At 43.0% G+C, this 18,391-nt stretch overlaps 1 protein-coding gene across 1 annotated transcript in view; it reads right to left on the minus strand.

Moving 5' to 3' along the window:
• lrp1ba (low density lipoprotein receptor-related protein 1Ba) overlaps positions 1 to 18,391 on the minus strand; it is a 163,952-nt gene that overhangs the window by 12,530 nt on the left and 133,031 nt on the right. The window contains exons 75-80 of the mRNA XM_036952429.1: positions 6,669 to 6,892; positions 6,320 to 6,426; positions 5,950 to 6,066; positions 3,347 to 3,520; positions 2,441 to 2,566; positions 1,375 to 1,539 (exon numbers count right to left, since the gene is read on the minus strand). Coding sequence (XP_036808324.1) covers positions 1,375 to 1,539; positions 2,441 to 2,566; positions 3,347 to 3,520; positions 5,950 to 6,066; positions 6,320 to 6,426; positions 6,669 to 6,892 — 913 coding nt within the window. The remainder of the gene's footprint in view (positions 1 to 1,374; positions 1,540 to 2,440; positions 2,567 to 3,346; positions 3,521 to 5,949; positions 6,067 to 6,319; positions 6,427 to 6,668; positions 6,893 to 18,391) is intronic.

An 18,391-nucleotide genomic window follows, 5' to 3' on the forward strand; every position in this document is an offset into this window, starting at 1 on the left:
TATTGAAATTGGCTCCAAATTCTGTAGCTGATATAAATATAATCACAAGCATGTCCTCTGTCTAACGTCATAATGGAAAAGCAAGCAAACACAAGGCAGATGTGATTTCTCTCACATTTCATAGAAGAGATTCAAAACCAATTCCCATCCAAGGTGATGTCCACAAAGAGACCCCCCCAAGGTCCAATGTTTTCTAAACAGCCATGTCTATTTGCACTGGAAGGATTTGAACTGGTTTCACACTGGTCCTATGACCGCTTGGAGAGCTTACATCTGAAATACAACAATCTGCAGCCCGCTCCTGACTGGGATGAATAGAAACTTACTGTGTGTGTCTGAAGTTCTTTCCCCTGATGTTCCATCTGTCAGCTAAGAGGTAAGTTGTCACTGATGTCGCCATGCCAACACTAACATTGAACTGTTCTTTCACGCCTAAATATTTGACCACCTCATTTCCTCCCAAAAAATGTCATCGGAAGAGAAAGAAAAGAGAGAAGCTTGATCCATGCCATTTATTTATATCTCCACTCTCAATGATTTATTCTGAAGAGAGAAAAAAAAAACCTTGCTATGCATTTACTGTAACGGAACCTGGACTTTGGGGACTTTAATGTGTTTTAACAACTGTTCAAAAATAGATAGCAATGCCACACGTGAAGCGTGCCGTGCATATTCATGGTGGTACTGACGTCTTCGCTAATGCAATACCAAAGTGGGGCCATACATACTGTATTTTCAGATACATCTATAGCTTACATCTCTCAGGGGTAGTCAAACGAAGGGGTTTTAACTGCACTTTCGTATGGCTCCCTGACACTGGGAAGCACTGGCACAAATGCTCACTAATGTCCCATCAACAACTACACAAAGCAGGAGATTCAAACTCATTCAATGGGGTGTCTGCTGGTTTGAGTTATTTCCATTAGATTGGTGTCCAATTAAGGTCTAGACAACCAGGTGTGGGGAGTTCCTTACTAATCAGTGACCTTAATTGATCCATCTAGTACAGCAGAGGAGTGAACCTGCAGACACTCTGCCCTCCATAGAATACGTTTGACACATGTGACGCAGAGCGATAGTTATTTAGAAGCAGATTATCAATCATGAAGCCAGAAGTTGTCACAGCAGAACTGGCATCTGTGGGAAGGATCTCATTGGCTGACAGGACAGGGGCCTTGGTCCCAACCAGGTCCCAACGCTCATTTCCCATAGTCACGGATGGATGAGCGCCCTCTCCTGTCCTGGAGGTCCCAGTGGAAGAGCAGGGAGCACGCACGCACACACACACACACACACACACACACACACACACACACACACACACACACACACACACACACACACACACACACACACGTAGCAGAAGAGGCTTACCTATGGAAGAGCCTGAGCATGTGCCCCCGTTCTGACAGTAGTCTTTACAGTGGTCGACTTCACAGCGCTCCCCGGAGAAATTTGGCCAGCAGTAACATCGCAGCTCCCCCTTCTCGTTGGTGATGCATCGCCCTCTGTTCTCGCAGGCAGGGTGACACATTTCTCCTGAAAGCAAATGATGTAGGCCCACGTGTTAAGATTAAAACCATGGCAACCTTGACCTGCTCCCATTAATATCTAACGAGTAGATTAATCCACCTTTCTAAAAGGCTGGAACTCAAATGGGCTGTACTGACTGTTCTATGCAGGACTGCTTGCATGGTACCTTCACTTTCACTCCAATTTACTCAGCATAGGAAAGATATATATGAAAGATCCAGTCTCAGTTGGAGGTGGATCAAATGAAAGTGTTGCAGGGTGACCAGGCCTACTGTACTGAGATGTTAGTGTCCCTGCAGCCTACTGTACTGAGATGTTAGTGTCCCTGCAGCCTACTGTACTGAGATGTTAGTGTCCCTGCAGCCTACTGTACTGAGATGTTAGTGTCCCTGCAGCCTACTGTACTGAGATGTTAGTGTCCCTGCAGCCTACTGTACTGAGATGTTAGTGTCCCTGCAGCCTACTGTACTGAGATGTTAGTGTCCCTGCAGCCTACTGTACTGAGATGTTAGTGTCCCTGCAGCCTACTGTACTGAGATGTTAGTGTCCCTGCAGCCTACTGTACTGAGATGTTAGTGTCCCTGCAGCCTACTGTACTGAGATGTTAGTGTCCTTGCAGCCTACTGTACTGAGATCTTAGTGTCCCTGCAGCCTACTGTACTGAGATGTTAGTGTCCCTGCAGCCTACTGTACTGAGATGTTAGTGTCCCTGCAGCCTACTGTACTGAGATGTTAGTGTCCCTGCAGCCTACTGTACTGGGATGTTAGTGTCCCTGCAGCCTACTGTACTGAGATGTTAGTGTCGCTGCAGTCTACTGTTCTGAGATGTTAGTATCCCTTCTCATTGCATAGCTAGCTGGTTGACAGGAAGGCGTATTATACCGAACACATTGGTGTCTTAATGTACCTGATGTGTTGGTGTCTCTGCAAGTCCTGTTTACTAGCGTGGTCCCCTCAGGACAGAAACAGCTGGCTCCGGCAGGGTTGAGCAGACACAGGAAATCACAGTCCATCCTTAGGCACGGATTGGACACTGACACGTCCAATGGGATAAAGGTTAGAAAGCAGGATGTGTGAGTTTGTGGAGAGTAGCACATAGACGACTGTGCTCCGCACCACTGTGTTGTTTGTGGGGACCTGGCTGGTTGCAGTAGGTGTGAAATGCACAGACAGCACACAATACACTATGTAACACAGACAACAAAATAATGAATATCAAGATGACACACACTGAGAGAAAATCATATTCTGTGCTTATGAAAGGCTCAAGCTTTTCAAAGTCAAACATGAGATCCTTTTTTATTGTGTTTAACTGAGAGAGAATAACAGTGTGATCCTCTGGGCTGGAGCTAGGGATAATGATGCATCGGGGAGGGCTTCAACTGGCCCTTAGGAGTGGCATACAGAGACATGCAGTACGGTTCCCACCAAACAGATGACCATATTGTCATTCAACTCTCACAGAGCACCCGCAGAACCAGACGACAGTAAACAAACAACTGCCAGCAGTCATTGGAGAGAGGAAATATGAGAGGAAAGGGAGAGGGAGCCAGAGATATTGAGAGAGACAAAGAGAGAGAGAGAGAGAGAGAGAGAGAGAGAGAGAGAGAGAGAGACAAAAAGAGAGAGACAAAAAGAGAGAGACAAAAAGAGAGAGACAAAAAGAGAGAGACAAAAAGAGAGAGACAAAGAGAGAGAGACACAGACAGACAGACAGACACAAACAGACAGACAGACACAAACAGACGGAGTGAGAGTGAGAGAGACAGAAAGAGAGAAAATAGGGAAAGAGAAAGTGATTGATAAAGCCTACCGTCTTGCTGTTTGAATCGATGGAGGACCAAGATAATGGAGGGTCTCTCTACCCCCAGATGGAGCCGTTCCATTGGCTGTTTTCCATACTTATGGACCCGGAAGACATCATTCCTCATCCCGATCCCATAGATATAGTCCTCAAAGATATCAATCCGTACAGGCTGCGAAAGACCTTGGGACAGAACAAGTGGTAACAACAGTAACACTAGACTAGTACGGGAGAAAGTGGGTCCTTCAATAATTCATCTGAATTCCAAATAATATAAAACCATATTTAGCTAAATGTTCTATTGCTCTACCCTCCACCCTTGAAGGGATGAGCCGAGCGCATTTGATAAGAATGACAACAACTTGAGGGAATGGACAATTAAAGAAGATGCAGCCTATCCTCTCATACCTGTATAAGGGTTGAAAATGACAGATTTGGACTCTGATAAGCGCCTACATTGGAAAGAAGTGGCTGTACAGTAACATGCTATACAGGCTGTACAGTAACAGTAACATGCTATACAGGCTGTACAGTAACAGTAACATGCTATACAGGCTGTACAGTAACAGTAACATGCTATACAGGCTGTACAGTAACAGTAACATGCTATACAGGCTGTACAGTAACAGTAACATGCTATACAGGCTGTACAGTAACAGTAACATGCTATACAGGATGTACAGTAACAGTAACATGCTATACAGGCTGTACAGTAACAGTAACATGCTATACAGGCTGTACAGTAACAGTAACATGCTATACAGGCTGTACAGTAACAGTAACATGCTATACAAGCTGTACAGTAACATGCTATACAGGCTGTACAGTAACAGTAACATGCTATACAGGCTGTACAGTAACAGTAACATGCTATACAGGCTGTACAGTAACAGTAACATGCTATACAGGCTGTACAGTAACAGTAACATGCTATACAGGCTGTACAGTAACATGCTATACAGGCTGTACAGTAACAGTAACATGCTATACAGGCAATACAGTAACATACTATACAGGCTGTACAGTAACAGTAACATGCTATACAGGCTGTACAGTAACAGTAACATGCTATACAGGCAATACAGTAACATACTATACAGGCTGTACAGTAACAGTAACATGCTATACAGGCTGTACAGTAACATGCTATACAGGCTGTACAGTAACAGTAACATGCTATACAGGCTGTACAGTAACATTAACATGCTATACAGGCTGTACAGTAACATTAACATGCTATACAGGCTGTACAGTAACAGTAACATGCTATACAGGCTGTACAGTAACAGTAACATACTATACAGTCTGTACAGTAACATTAACATGCTATACAGGCTGTACAGTAACAGTAACATGCTATACAGGCTGTACAGTAACAGTAACATGCTATACAGGCTGTACAGTAACAGTAACATGCTATACAGTACATGACATCAGAGCTCTGTATGGGGGCTGACTGACAGCCACTCTGAAACTTGAGCACCACACGCGATATTTCACCCCCATCCCTCCCGCTAACTTCAGCACATTCTTGGCTGTCTGAGCGAGGCAAACGCCATGAGTTAAGATGACTCAATGTAGTTTGAAAGATGAGATGTTGAGGATGATTAAAACACTGCTTTGATGCCAAACACCCGCGAGTCCAAATGCGAGCTTCACATTTCCATATCATAAAACTCATGTAATATACACTGTCAATGTTTAGGATCACTACGTTAGAGTTACAAGATGACATGGCATCATACCCTGGGTTGTCCTGAATCGTTTGAGCCTGTGTTTGTTGCATTGTGAGGCGAATTTGCAGCGGCACACGCATCTCAATGCACTCATGACTCCATTCTACACCCGCCAAAATGAATGACCTGCATCTCTGAATTGCCTTGGAGAAAGCCTAACACTGCACGCTCGTATTTTATAATTTAGCTAGTCATGTTGGCAATAGAACAAGCTTTCAACCAGCCATGCCCAACGGACTCAGATTACGATTTATAAAATTGACCATTTTTTGGATTGAGCAAACAACAGTCATTGTGTAAAGGTGGGGATGCAGGGCTGTGTTCCCAACAAAACAACTACAAGTGTGCTTGCTCTAATTCCTCAACGGCACAGCTAGCAGAGCTCAGAAAATGTACCTTATAGTTGAAGGCGTTATTTGACTTCATTGAAACTACTTTGGGATCTGTGCACACTTTGGAGAGGTGTGTGACCACTTGGAAACACCAGTAAGACCTCTCATTCAAACCCGTCATTTTTTTGTCCTATGTTGAACCTACCCCCAGATTTTCTACGAATATTCTTATCACGTTACTGAACGTATCCCGCGTATTTTCAGATTTAGTTATCAACAAAAATGTAAAATGCACATAAATTCAACCGGGTAATGGATTTAGTCTTGTGTTAGGTGAACTGTTGTGTCATCACCATTAGTCTAATCCTTTCCCCATAATCCCCAAACTGTTCCCTTTTTATTGCTACCATGGTTACGCATATGCTCTCCATATTTCTTCCTCTAGGAAACATTTACATTCAGCCCCATCCACATAGGCACATTGCAACGAGTGTAAAGGGTTAAGGACATGCATGTCTTCTGTGTTAGTCTGTGCTTCGCTCACCATGTGTACTGCTCACCACCAGCACAGAGTCCGATCCATCGAATCGAACGCTCCCAATCACAGACAACTCTGTATCAGCCCAGTACAGACGCTGGTTGAAATAATCGATGGCAAGTCCTGTGAAGATTTAAAACATGCTAGTCGCTCTATGTGAGCCGTTGTAAAGTGCAGCCAAACTTTCCTTCTGACAAGTGGTGCTTTCTATCAAAATGTATCCCTCGACACTAAAAGAAACAGGATATTGATTAGAATAGATATGATATGTAGAAAATGAACAGACAAGTACACCGCTCCATACATCCTGCGTGTGGGTGCTTCCTGAAGCACCACTTGTTATATGTCACAGGACCAGAAGTTCGAGAGCACCTACCACTGGGTCTCCTGAGGTTCTTCTCCACTAAGATTCTCCTCATAGACCCATCCATGGCAGCCTCCTCAATGAGGGAGTGGTCTCCTACCACTGTCCAGTACATCATCCTATAGGAAGTACAGGAAGTAAGTAAAGGAAGAATAGGTAATTATAGCATGTAATAAGGACAGGGCAGAGGGCCAGACATAATTTGTTGTGTATCTGCCCAAAGAGAAAATATAGTCAAAAAATTGGCAAATCTGATATGTGGTTGTTTTACCTAGCAACTATAGTTGATTGCACTAATTGTCAATTGCTAAGAACATCTGCTAAATGACTAACATGTAATTAATGTAAGGATTAACCTTACCCTCGAGCCGGGTTAACAGTGATAGAGTAAGGCTCCCCGGCGATGTCTGTGATGAGACGAGAGCAGTTTGTCCCTCCCAGCTGGCCCACGTTGATGGAATATCTGAGCCTCCTCCAGTGGGCGTTGTAGTAGCTGAACCAATGCATCCTGGAGTGGTCTGTCCAGTAAATGTTGCCGGTCACCCAATCTGCAGATATGTCCCTGGGCCTTCTGAAGTCAGGACACTGGAGAAGAAGAATGTGTTTTCACATTTACTGACATGACTTTCATACTCTTTACCTGGAAATTGATTTACAAACTTAGAGCATGCCGGCAAACACACACATTCTCTCTCCCTTTCTCTCTCTCTCTCTCTCTCTCTCTCTCGCTGTCAAAATACACTACATGACCAAAAGTATGTGGACATCTGTTTGTCAAACATCTCATTATAAAATCATGGCCATTACTATAGAGTTGGTCCCCCCTCTTTGCTGCTATAACAGCCTCCACTCTTCTGGGAAGGCTTTCCACTAGATGTTGGAACGTTGCTGCGGGGACTTGCTTCCGTTCAGCCACAAGAGCATTTGTGAGGTTGGGCACTGATGTTGGACAATTAGGCCTGGCTCGTAGCCAGCGTTCCAATTCATCCCAAAGGTGTTGGATTGGGTTGAGGTCAGGGCTCTGTGCAGGCCAGTCAAGTTCTTCTACACCGATCTCAACAAAACATTTATTTATGGACCTCGCTTTGTGCACGAGGACTTTGTCATGCTGAAAGAAAAGGGCCTTCCCCATTCTGTTGCTGCAAAGTTGGAAGCACAGAATCGTCTGGAATGTATGCTGTAGCGTTAAGATTTCCCTTCACTGGAACTAAGGGTATTCACACGAACCATGAAAAACAGCCCCATACCATTATTCCTCCTTCACCATACTTTACAGTTGGCACTGTGCATTTGGGCAGGTAGCCTCCCCCTGGCGTCCGCCAAACCCAGATTTGTCTGTCGGACTGCCAGATGGTGAATAGTATCCACTCCGTTGTCCTGTTTGTGAGGCAGAACACAGGATCCGCGTCGCGAAAAACATATTCTTGGTCGTTCTGATGGTGAGTTGACGCTGATCTTATATTCAGTGGTTCTTCTCGACTGTATGTAATGAAACCTAAGATGACCTGGGGTACTAATGTAAGAAATAACACGTAAAAAAACAAAAAACTGCATAGTTTCCTAGGAACGCGAAGCGAGGCGGCCATCTCTGTCGGCGCCGGAAGTTACTTTCGGAAAAGCTGACCACGACTCCATTTTGTTGATCCCTGCCTACAGACAGAAACTAAAACAAGAGGCTCCCACGCTGAGGTCTGTCCAACGCTGGTCCGACCAAGCTGACTCCACACTCCAAGACTGCTTCCATCACGTGGACTGGGAGATGTTTCGTATTGCGTCAGATAACAACATTGACGAATACGCTGATTCGGTGTGCGAGTTCATTAGAACGTGCGTTGAAGATGTTGTTCCCATAGCAACGATTAAAACATTCCCTAACCAGAAACCGTGGATTGATGGCAGCATTCGTGTGAAACTGAAAGCGCGAACCACTGCTTTTAATCAGTGCAAGGTGTCTGGTAACATGACCGAATACAAACAGTGCAGCTATTCCCTCCGCAAGGCTATCAAACAAGCTAAGCGCCAGTACAGAGACAAAGTAGAATCTCAATTCAATGGCTCAGACACAAGAGGCATGTGGCACGGTCTACAGTCAATCACGGACTACAGGAAGAAATCCAGCCCAGTCACGGACCAGGATGTCTTGCTCCCAGGCAGACTAAATAACTTTTTTGCCCGCTTTGAGGACAATACAGTGCCACTGACACGGCCTGCAACGAAAACATGTGGTCTCTCCTTCACTGCAGCCGAGGTGAGTAAGACATTTAAACATGTTAACCCTCGCAAGGCTGCAGGCCCAGACGGCATCCTCAGCCGCGCCCTCAGAGCATGCGCAGACCAGCTGGCCGATGTGTTTACGAACATATTCAATCAATCCCTATACCAGTCTGCTGTTCCCACATGCTTCAAGAGGGCCACCATTGTTCCTGTTCCCAAGAAAGCTAAGGTAACTGAGCTAAACGACTACCGCCCCGTAGCACTCACATCCGTCATCATGAAGTGCTTTGAGAGACTAGTCAAGGACCATATCACCTCCACCCTACCTGACACCCTAGACCCACTCCAATTTGCTTACCGCCCAAATAGGTCCACAGATGATGCAATCTCAACCACACTGCACACTGCCCTAACCCATCTGGACAAGAGGAATACCTATGTGAGAATGCTGTTCATCGACTACAGCTCGGCATTCAACACACTGGGTCTCGACCCCGCCCTGTGCAACTGGGTACTGGACTTCCTGACGGGCCGCCCCCAGGTGGTGAGGGTAGGCAACAACATCTCCTCCCCGCTGATCCTCAACACTGGGGCCCCACAAGGGTGCGTTCTGAGCCCTCTCCTGTACTCCCTGTTCACCCACGACTGCGTGGCCACGACTGCGTGGCACGCCTCCAACTCAATCATCAAGTTTGCGGACGACACAACAGTGGTAGGCTTGATTACCAACAACGACGAGACGGCCTACAGGGAGGAGGTGAGGGCCCTCGGAGTGTGGTGTCAGGAAAATAACCTCACACTCAACGTCAACAAAACTAAGGAGATGATTGTGGACTTCAGGAAACAGCAGAGGGAACACCCCCCTATCCACATCGATGGAACAGTAGTGGAGAGGGTAGCAAGTTTTAAGTTCCTCGGCATACACATCACAGACAAACTGAATTGGTCCACTCACACAGACAGCATCGTGAAGAAGGCGCAGCAGCGCCTCTTCAACCTCAGGAGGCTGAAGAAATTCGGCTTCTCACCAAAAGCACTCACAAACTTCTACAGATGCACAATCGAGAGCATCCTGGCGGGCTGTATCACCGCCTGGTATGGCAACTGCACCGCCCTCAACCGTAAGGCTCTCCAGAGGGTAGTGAGGTCTGCACAACGCATCACCGGGGGAAAACTACCTGCCCTCCAGGACACCTACACCACCCGATGTCACAGGAAGGCCATAAAGATCATCAAGGACATCAACCACCCGAGCCACTGCCTGTTCACCCCGCTATCATCCAGAAGGCGAGGTCAGTACAGGTGCATCAAAGCTGGGACCGAGAGACTGAAAAACAGCTTCTATCTCAAGGCCATCAGACTGTTAAACAGCCACCACTAACACTGAGTGGCTGCTGCCAACACACTGACACTGACTCAACTCCAGCCACTTTAATAATGGGAATTGATGGGAAATTATGTAAATATATCACTAGCCACTTTAAACAATGCTACCTTATATAATGTTACTTACCCTACATTATTCATCTCATATGCATACGTATATACTGTACTCTATATCATCGACTGTATCCTTATGTAATACATGTATCACTAGCCACTTTAAACTATGCCACTTTGTTTACATACTCATCTCATTTGTACATACTGTACTCGATACCATCTACTGTATCTTGCCTATGCTGCTCTGTACCATCACTCATTCATATATCCTTATGTACATATTCTTTATCACCTTACACTGTGTACAAGACAGTAGTTTTGGAATTGTTAGTTAGATTACTTGTTATTACTGCATTGTCGGAACTAGAAGCACAAGCATTTCGCTACACTCGCATTAACATCTGCTAACCATGTGTATGTGACAAATAAAATTTGATTTGATTTGATTTGATTTGAAGCGTGATTCATCACCCCAGAGAATGCGTTTCCACTGCACCAGAGTCCAAAGGAGGCAATCTTTACACCACTCCTGCTGACGCTTGGCATTGCGCATGGTGAGACGAACAGTTATTGTGCTGACGTTGGTTCCAGAGGCAGTTTGGAACTCGGTAGTGAGTGTTGCAGCCGAGGACAGATGATTTTGACCCACTACGTGCTTCAAGACTCGCCGTTCCATTTCTGTGAGCTTGTGTGGCCTACGACTTTGCGGCTGAGCTGTTGTTGCCCCTAGATGTTTCCACTTCACAATAACTGCATTTATAGTAGACCGGGGCAGCTCTCGGGGGGGGGGGGGAAATATTTGACGAACTGACTTGTTAGAAAGGTGGCATCCTATGACAGTGCCACGTTGAAAGTCACTGAGCTCTTCAGTGAGGCCATTCTACTGCCAATACTTGTCTATGGCGATTGCATAGCTGTGTGCTCTATTTTATACACCGGTCAGCAATGGGTGTGGCTGAAACAGTCAAATCCACTCATTTGTTGGGGTGTCCACATACTTTTGTATATATAGTGTAATTACAGTTCAAGTGTCAAATCAGTGCTATACAGTCCTCTTTAAAGTCATTGGGGGCTCCTGTGTTCTGTCCCCTTCACTCCCTTTCCCAGGGCTCAAATCAAACCAATTAATGTCAGAGATATTGAGTGGCTGTTAGATCCTGTTCTGTTCTCATAGGCAGAGCAGTTAAGGAGTATAGAGACCCACTGAGGAAATCGTCTCGCTTTGCTACACTCATGGCTGTCGTATGAGCTACCATCAAAACGAATGTAATATATTCAAGTTTGTCAATGTGCGGGGGTACAGGTTGGCCGAGGTAATTTGTACATGTAGGTAGGGGTAAAGTGACTATGCATAGATAATAAACACAGAGTAGCAGCAGTGTAGAAACAAAGGTGGGTGTGGGTGGGGGGGGGGGGGGGGGGGGGGGGTGGTATCAATATGAATAGTCCAGGTGGCCATTTGATTAATTGTTCAGCAGTCTTGGCTTGGTGGTAGAAACTGTTAAGGAGCTTTTTGGTCCTAGACTTGGCGCTCCGGTACCAATTGCGGTGTGGTAGCAGGGAGAACCGTCTATGACTTGGGTGACTGGAATCTATGACAATATATTTAAGTTTGCCTGCATGAAAGTCTCCGGCCACTAGGGTCACCTCTTCTGGAGGCTAATTTTCCTGTTTGCTTATGTCCTTATGCAGCTCGACGAGTGCGGTCTTAGTGCCATCATCGGTTTGTGGTTGTAAATAGACGGCTACGGATAATATAGATGAGAACTCTCTTGGTAGATAGTGTGGTACACAACTTAACATGAGGTCTTTTACCCCAGGCGAGCAATACCTCGTGACTTCTTTAATATTTGACATCGCGCACCAGCAGTTATTGACAAGTAGACACACACACACGCCTCTCGTCTTACCAGACGTAGCTGCTCTGTCATGTTAATGTACGGAGAAGCTAGCCAGGTCTATATTATCCATGTCGTTGTTCAGCCACGTCTCGGTGAAATATAAGATAATACAGTTAATGGCCCCGTTGGTAGGATAGTCTTAATCGTAGATCGTCCAGTTTGTTTTCCAATGATTGCACGTCCGCCAATAATACATCTCTATTGTTCCGTGTAGCCTATGTGCGGTCTATAACCAGAACTGGTGGCTCGAGAGAAAGATTTTGAATGAAAAGATAGGAAATCTTTACAGATGTTTAGCTTAAAGTATATATGGATAATTAAGCAGCCCATATGATAGCGCAACACTTGTCGACTAGCACAGGAAAGGTCCACATATTGTGTCAGCATCCAAGGGACTGCCAAGTCAGGTCTACGGACCGGTCAATCTATCCGGGGTAAACCCTTCTGTCTCCTGGCATACTGGCCTTTTTTATTTAAAAAATTATGTTGTTTAATTTAAATACATTTGAATACTATAGAATTGTATGCATTCACAATTGTAGTCTGCACGATCAATTTAGAGTTTTATGTCATGTTTTTAATTTATGTGTCTGTCTAAACAGTATTTCTATCTCAACTCTGTGCAAAGTGTTTTCAAATGTCTGGCTCTTGGATATATTTACATCTCAAGCTGACTCATGGATAGACTAAACTGTGACATTGACTCTGTACCAGTATCCCCTGTATATAGCCTCGCTACTGTTATTTTGTTTTAACTATTTAAAACAATTTTTTTTTTACTCAACACTTATTTTTCTTAAAACTGCATTGTTGGATAAGGGCTTTTAAGTAAGCATTTCACTGTAAGGTTTACACACCTGTTGTATTCGGTGCATGTGACAAATACATTTTGTTTTGATTTGATTCATCTTAACTTGTTTAGAGTACTTACAATGCAAAAATATTGATTTCGGCTACTACAGTAGAGCCATTTGAAAGCCACTGATATCAATAGACTTCAGAACATATTTTATAAGATAATAGCCTACTCTTGTGCCCCAAACAAAACCGAAGTAATTAAGAGGAATCTTAATATGAAGGTGGGGGTCTCTGTGGGGGAGACATTGATGAACAGTATTGTTATACCTCTGTTACTATTAATGGCACTACATGTTGTTTGTCCGCCATTTACGCACCAAATGCTTTTGATAAATCCTTTTTATGAAGTCCTGAACCTGTTAAGGATATGGCAGACATACGCCCCCTTTGGAGAGATTGGGTACCCCTAGTAAACTGGAAAAAAAATCTGTCAAAAATTGCTAATATATGCAAAGAAAACACTCTAAAGATTCTAAAACCGTTGGAATTATGTCTGTAAGTATAGCAGAACTCACAGGGCAGGCATTCTTCCAAACTAGTTTTTGTGGCCATGAAAGTTGGAGCAACTTTGACGTCATGGCCCCCACCCTTCCCAACCAGCTATGATTCTGGGGACACTTTCTATCTCTTCCGCTAGATGTCCTCTTTCATTAGAGCTTCAAATCGTTCAAATCCCGAGAATCCCTCCGAGAATTGACCCTATGGGAGTGAAATTAGTGCGTGCCACGAGAGAATAGGCTGTGCGTATGGGCGCGAATTGGTCCCAGCCATTCCTTTGTTTCCAGCACTCAAGAGAAGGGCAGATGATGGCCGATTGAATTGAAGTTTGTTTTGCATGTCTAAAACATCATAAAGCTTGCTTCTGCACTTAGTTTGACCTGTTTAGTCGACATATAATGTGTAATTTTGAAGTTTTGATGCGCAACTTATCCGGACCAGAGGACGTTTTGGGTGCATTTCAGCTGATGTTATTAGCAGTAGCTAATACAAAGACGCAAGACTTGAAACCAAACGATGTATTGGGTAAGTATGAAGCCTTCCAGAACATTCTGAATGAAGACCATCGAAGGTAAGGGAATATTTATGCTTAAATCTGTGTTTCTGTTGACTCCAACATTACGTGGAAATGTAGCTTGGAACTGAGCGCTGTCTCAGCATATGGAATAGTGTGCGATTTCTGTAACGTTAAAAATAAATCTAACACAGCGGTTGCATAAAGAAGCAGTGTATCTTTCTAACTATATGTAGAACATGTATATTTAGTCAAAGTTTATGATGTCTATTTACGTTATCTTGCCGCGCTACATAGATTTCCTGCGGGCATTTTTGAGTAATTTCTGAAGGTGAACTCACTAAGTGGACATTTATGGATATAAATGGCATATTATTGAAAAAAAAAAAAATGTACTGTGTAATATGTCATATTACTGTCATCTGATGAAGATTTTCAAAAGGTTAGTGAGCGATTTATTTTTTAATCCTGCGTTTGTTGATTGCATGTTTTGGCTATTGAAATGAGCTGTGTCTGGTGGTGGTTTTACATATATATGTGCTATGTTTTCGCCGTAAAACATTTTAGAAATCTGACTTGCTGGCTAGATGAACAAGATGTTTATCTTTCATTTGAGCTATTGGACTTGTTAATGTGTGGAGGTTAAATATTTTTAAGAATATTTTTGCGTTCCATGCGCCACCGTTTCAGCTGAACGTGGGAGGGTTGATTCCCAATTGGGAACCAGTATCGTAGACAGGTTCAATTGTTAGACTTCCCAGACTCAGTGACCATCCTTGGGGGAGATTTTAACCTGACTCTAGATCTTACTATTAATATCACCAGTGCTATCTTGGCACTCTGGGCACCTTCAAATTATATTAAGACCTTTTTAGATGACATGAACACAGTGGATGCCTGGCCCCTAAGAAATCCTTGTACTAGAGATGATCTTATTTTCTCCCCATCATCAGTCTTTCTCACCAATTGATTATGTCTTCACCTCCCCTGTTTTTCTGAAATGTACATCCAATGCAGAGATTTTAGCTATGCTGTTATCTGACCATTCTCCATTATCAATTTATTTTGAGATTTTTCCAGGATTCACAAGTTTTAAGAAATGGTGGTATGTAATTCTTAAACTACATTTTGACTGGCATTAATGATTTCTTACAGGTTAATGCACAACCAGGGGTAGGCCCACATACATTATGGGAAGTAACAAAGATGGGCAGAGATAACTCACCCCATTTAAAACTGAGAAAAATATGGTGACTAGTTCTAGGGCAGAATTTATTCATTTGAAACCGAGACAGAATGACTATGAGAACGCGAATAGACTGAGTAGGCACTTGGCAATGAAACTGAAGCAAACTGAACATTTGTCATCTATTGATGTCATTAGGGACAATAAACAGTGAACTTTGTACCCTCCCAAATTAATCAGACTTTCACTACTTTTTATTCAAAGAAGGATACCTAAAGACTAGGTTTCCTAAAGACTATAGGAAGATATTGTCCTTTTAAATTCCTAGGAACTTCCTTCCCTTTCTCTTAAAAACCTCTTAAGGATTAGACCTTTTTTTCTTCTTCAATTTTTGCCTAAAATGACATACCCAAATCTAACTGCCTGTAGCTCAGGACCTGAAGCAAGGATATGCATATTCTTGATACCATTTAAAAGGAAACACTTTGTAGTTTGTGGAAATGTGAAATTAATGTAGGAGAATATAACACATTAGATCTGGTAAAAGATAATACAAAGAAAGAAACAAATGCGTTGTAAATATTTGTTTTTTTCCCATCATCTTTGAAATGCAAGAGAAAAGCCATTAGATCACTTAGGAGACTATAAGCTCAATTTAGATTTTGGACACTAGATGGCAGCAGTGTATGTGAAAAGTTTTAGACTGATCCAATGAACCATTACATTACTGTTCAGAATGTTGTATCAAGTCTGCGCAAATGTGCCGAATTGGTCAACTGATACATTTTCAAGTACATAACTATAGAGAACATACAATAAAGCATGTCAGTTTACACACTCCCAGGAATGTAATAAATTATGGATAATTAGCTTGCCTACAGAAAAGACAGTAACCTTCACACATCTAGATCGGGGGGCAGCAGAGGTTCAAACTGTAGAACCATGTTCCTACATTTGAATATAACAATTTATTTTATCTCTGGGACCCTCAGGATGACAAATCAGAGCAATATTACTGAAGGTAAGTACATTATTTACCTTCAGATGTGAAAGTATCAAACCAGTTGCCGTGATAAGTTTTTTTGTTGTGCACTCTCCTCAAACAATAGCCTGGTATTTTTTCAATGTAATAGCTACTGTAAATGGGACAGTGCTGTTAGATTAACAATAATTGAAGATTTCTGCCCATATAAGACATGGCTATGTCCTGGGAAATGTTCTTGTTACTTACAATGTCATGCTAATCACATTAGCTCAATCGTCACTCGGGGGGCGATCCGATAGAGGTTAACTTCTTTGGGATAGGTGGCGGTATTTTGATGTCCGGATGAAAAGCGTGCCCAAAGTAAACTGCCTGCTACTCAGGAACAAAAGTTAGGATATGCAAGTAATTGGTAGATTTGGATAGAGAACACTTCAAAGTTTCTGAAAACTGTTTAAATAATGTCTGTGAGTATAACAGAACTGAAATGGCAGGCAAAACCCGAGGACAAACCATCACATTTTATTTTTTTAGCATACCACTGATTTCAATGCCTGGCACTTTCATAATAGGGCGAAATCGTCCCCAATTGCAGTTCCTAGGGCTTCCACTAGATGTCAACAGTCTTTAGAAAGAGTTTCAGGCTGGTTTTTGGAAAAATGAGGGAAAATTAGTTTTTCTAAGTGGCTCCCATTTTGTCTGTAGTGTTTCCAATCGCATGGCCGAGAGAGCGCGCTCTTTTTGTTAATCGGTAAAGACAATAACGATTCTCTGTCTTAAATGTTATTGTTTAGAGTATCTAAGGTTTGATTATAAATGTTGATTGACTTGTTTGGATAAGTTCATTGGTAACGTTTGGGATTCATTTTGTATGCATTTTGACGGAGAGAAACCGAGTGGATTATTGACTGAAGCGCACCAGCTAAACTGAGTTTTTATGGATATAAATAAGGAATTTATCGAACAAAAGGACCATTTATAATGTAACTGGAACATTTTGGAGTGCCAACAGAAGAAGATCTTCAAAGGTAAGGCATATATTATATCGCTATTTCTGACTTTCGTGTCTCAACTCCCTGGTTGAAAATGATTTGTTATGCATTTGTGTGCTGGACACTGTCCTCAGATAATCGCATTGGTTTGCTTTCGCTGTAAAGCCTTTTTGAAATCTGACATCTTGGCTGGATTAACAACAAATTAAGCTTTATTTTGATGTATTGCACTTGTCATTTCATGAAAATGTAATATTTATTAAATTACTATTTGACTTTGGCGCGCTGCCATTTCATCTGACGTTGGCCAGGTGGGACGCTACCATCCCACCTATCCATAATTAAGCCATTTTGCTACAACTTTGGAAGTATGCTTTGGGCCATTGTCCATTTGGAAGACCCATTTGCGACCAAGCTTTAACTTCCTGACTGTCTTATTGAAGACTCCCTGTTTGAAGATGTTGCTTCAAAATATCCACATCATTTTCCCACCTCATGATGCCATCTATTTTGTGAAGCGCACCAGCCCCTCCTGCATCAAAGCACCCCCACAACATGATGCTGCCAGCCTCGTGCTTCACATTTAGGATGGTGTTCTTCGACTTGCAAGCCTCCCCCTTTTTCCTCCAAACATAACGATGGTCATAACGATGGCCAAACAGTTCTATTTTTGTTTCATCAGACCAGAGGACATTTCTCCAAAAAGTACGATCTTTGTCCCCATGTGCAGTTGCAAACCATAGTCTGGCTTTTATGGTGGTTTTGGAGCAGTGGCTTCTTCCTTGCTGAGAGGCCTTTCAGGTTATGTCGATATAGGAGTTTTACTGTGGATATAGATACTTTTGTACCTGTTTCCTCCAGCATCGTCACAAGGTCCTTTGCTGTGGTTCTGGGATTGATTAGCACTTTTCGCACCAAAGTACATTAATTTCTAGGAGAGAGAATGTGTCTCCTTCCTGAGCGGTACGACGTCTGTGTGGTCCCATGGTGTTTTTACTTGCGTACTATTGTTTGTACAGATGAACGTGGTACCTTCAGGCATTTGGAAATTGCTCCCAAGGATGAACTAGACTTGTGGAGGTTTACGATTTTTTTTCCGAGGTCTTGGCTGATCTCTTTTGATTTTCCCATGATATCAAACAAAGAGGCACAGAGTTTGAAGGTGGGCCTTGAAATACATCCACAGGTACACCTCCAATTGACTCAAATAATGTAAATTGCCTATCAGAAGCTTCTAAAGCCATGACATACTGGAATTTTCTGGAATTTTCCAAGCTGTTTCAAGGCACAGTCAACTTAGTGTGTGTAAACTTCTGACCCATTGGAATTGTGATAATAGTGAATTATAAGTGAAATAATCTGTCTGTAAACAATTGTTGTAAAAATTACTTGTGTCATGCACAAAGTAGATGTCCTAACCGATTTGCTAAAACAATAGTTTGTTAACAAGAAATTTGTGAAGTGGTTGAAAAACGAGTTTTAATGACTCCAACCTA

The sequence above is a fragment of the Oncorhynchus mykiss genome, chromosome 18 (genome assembly GCF_013265735.2).
Source record: "Oncorhynchus mykiss isolate Arlee chromosome 18, USDA_OmykA_1.1, whole genome shotgun sequence".
Classification (NCBI taxonomy): domain Eukaryota; kingdom Metazoa; phylum Chordata; class Actinopteri; order Salmoniformes; family Salmonidae; genus Oncorhynchus; species Oncorhynchus mykiss.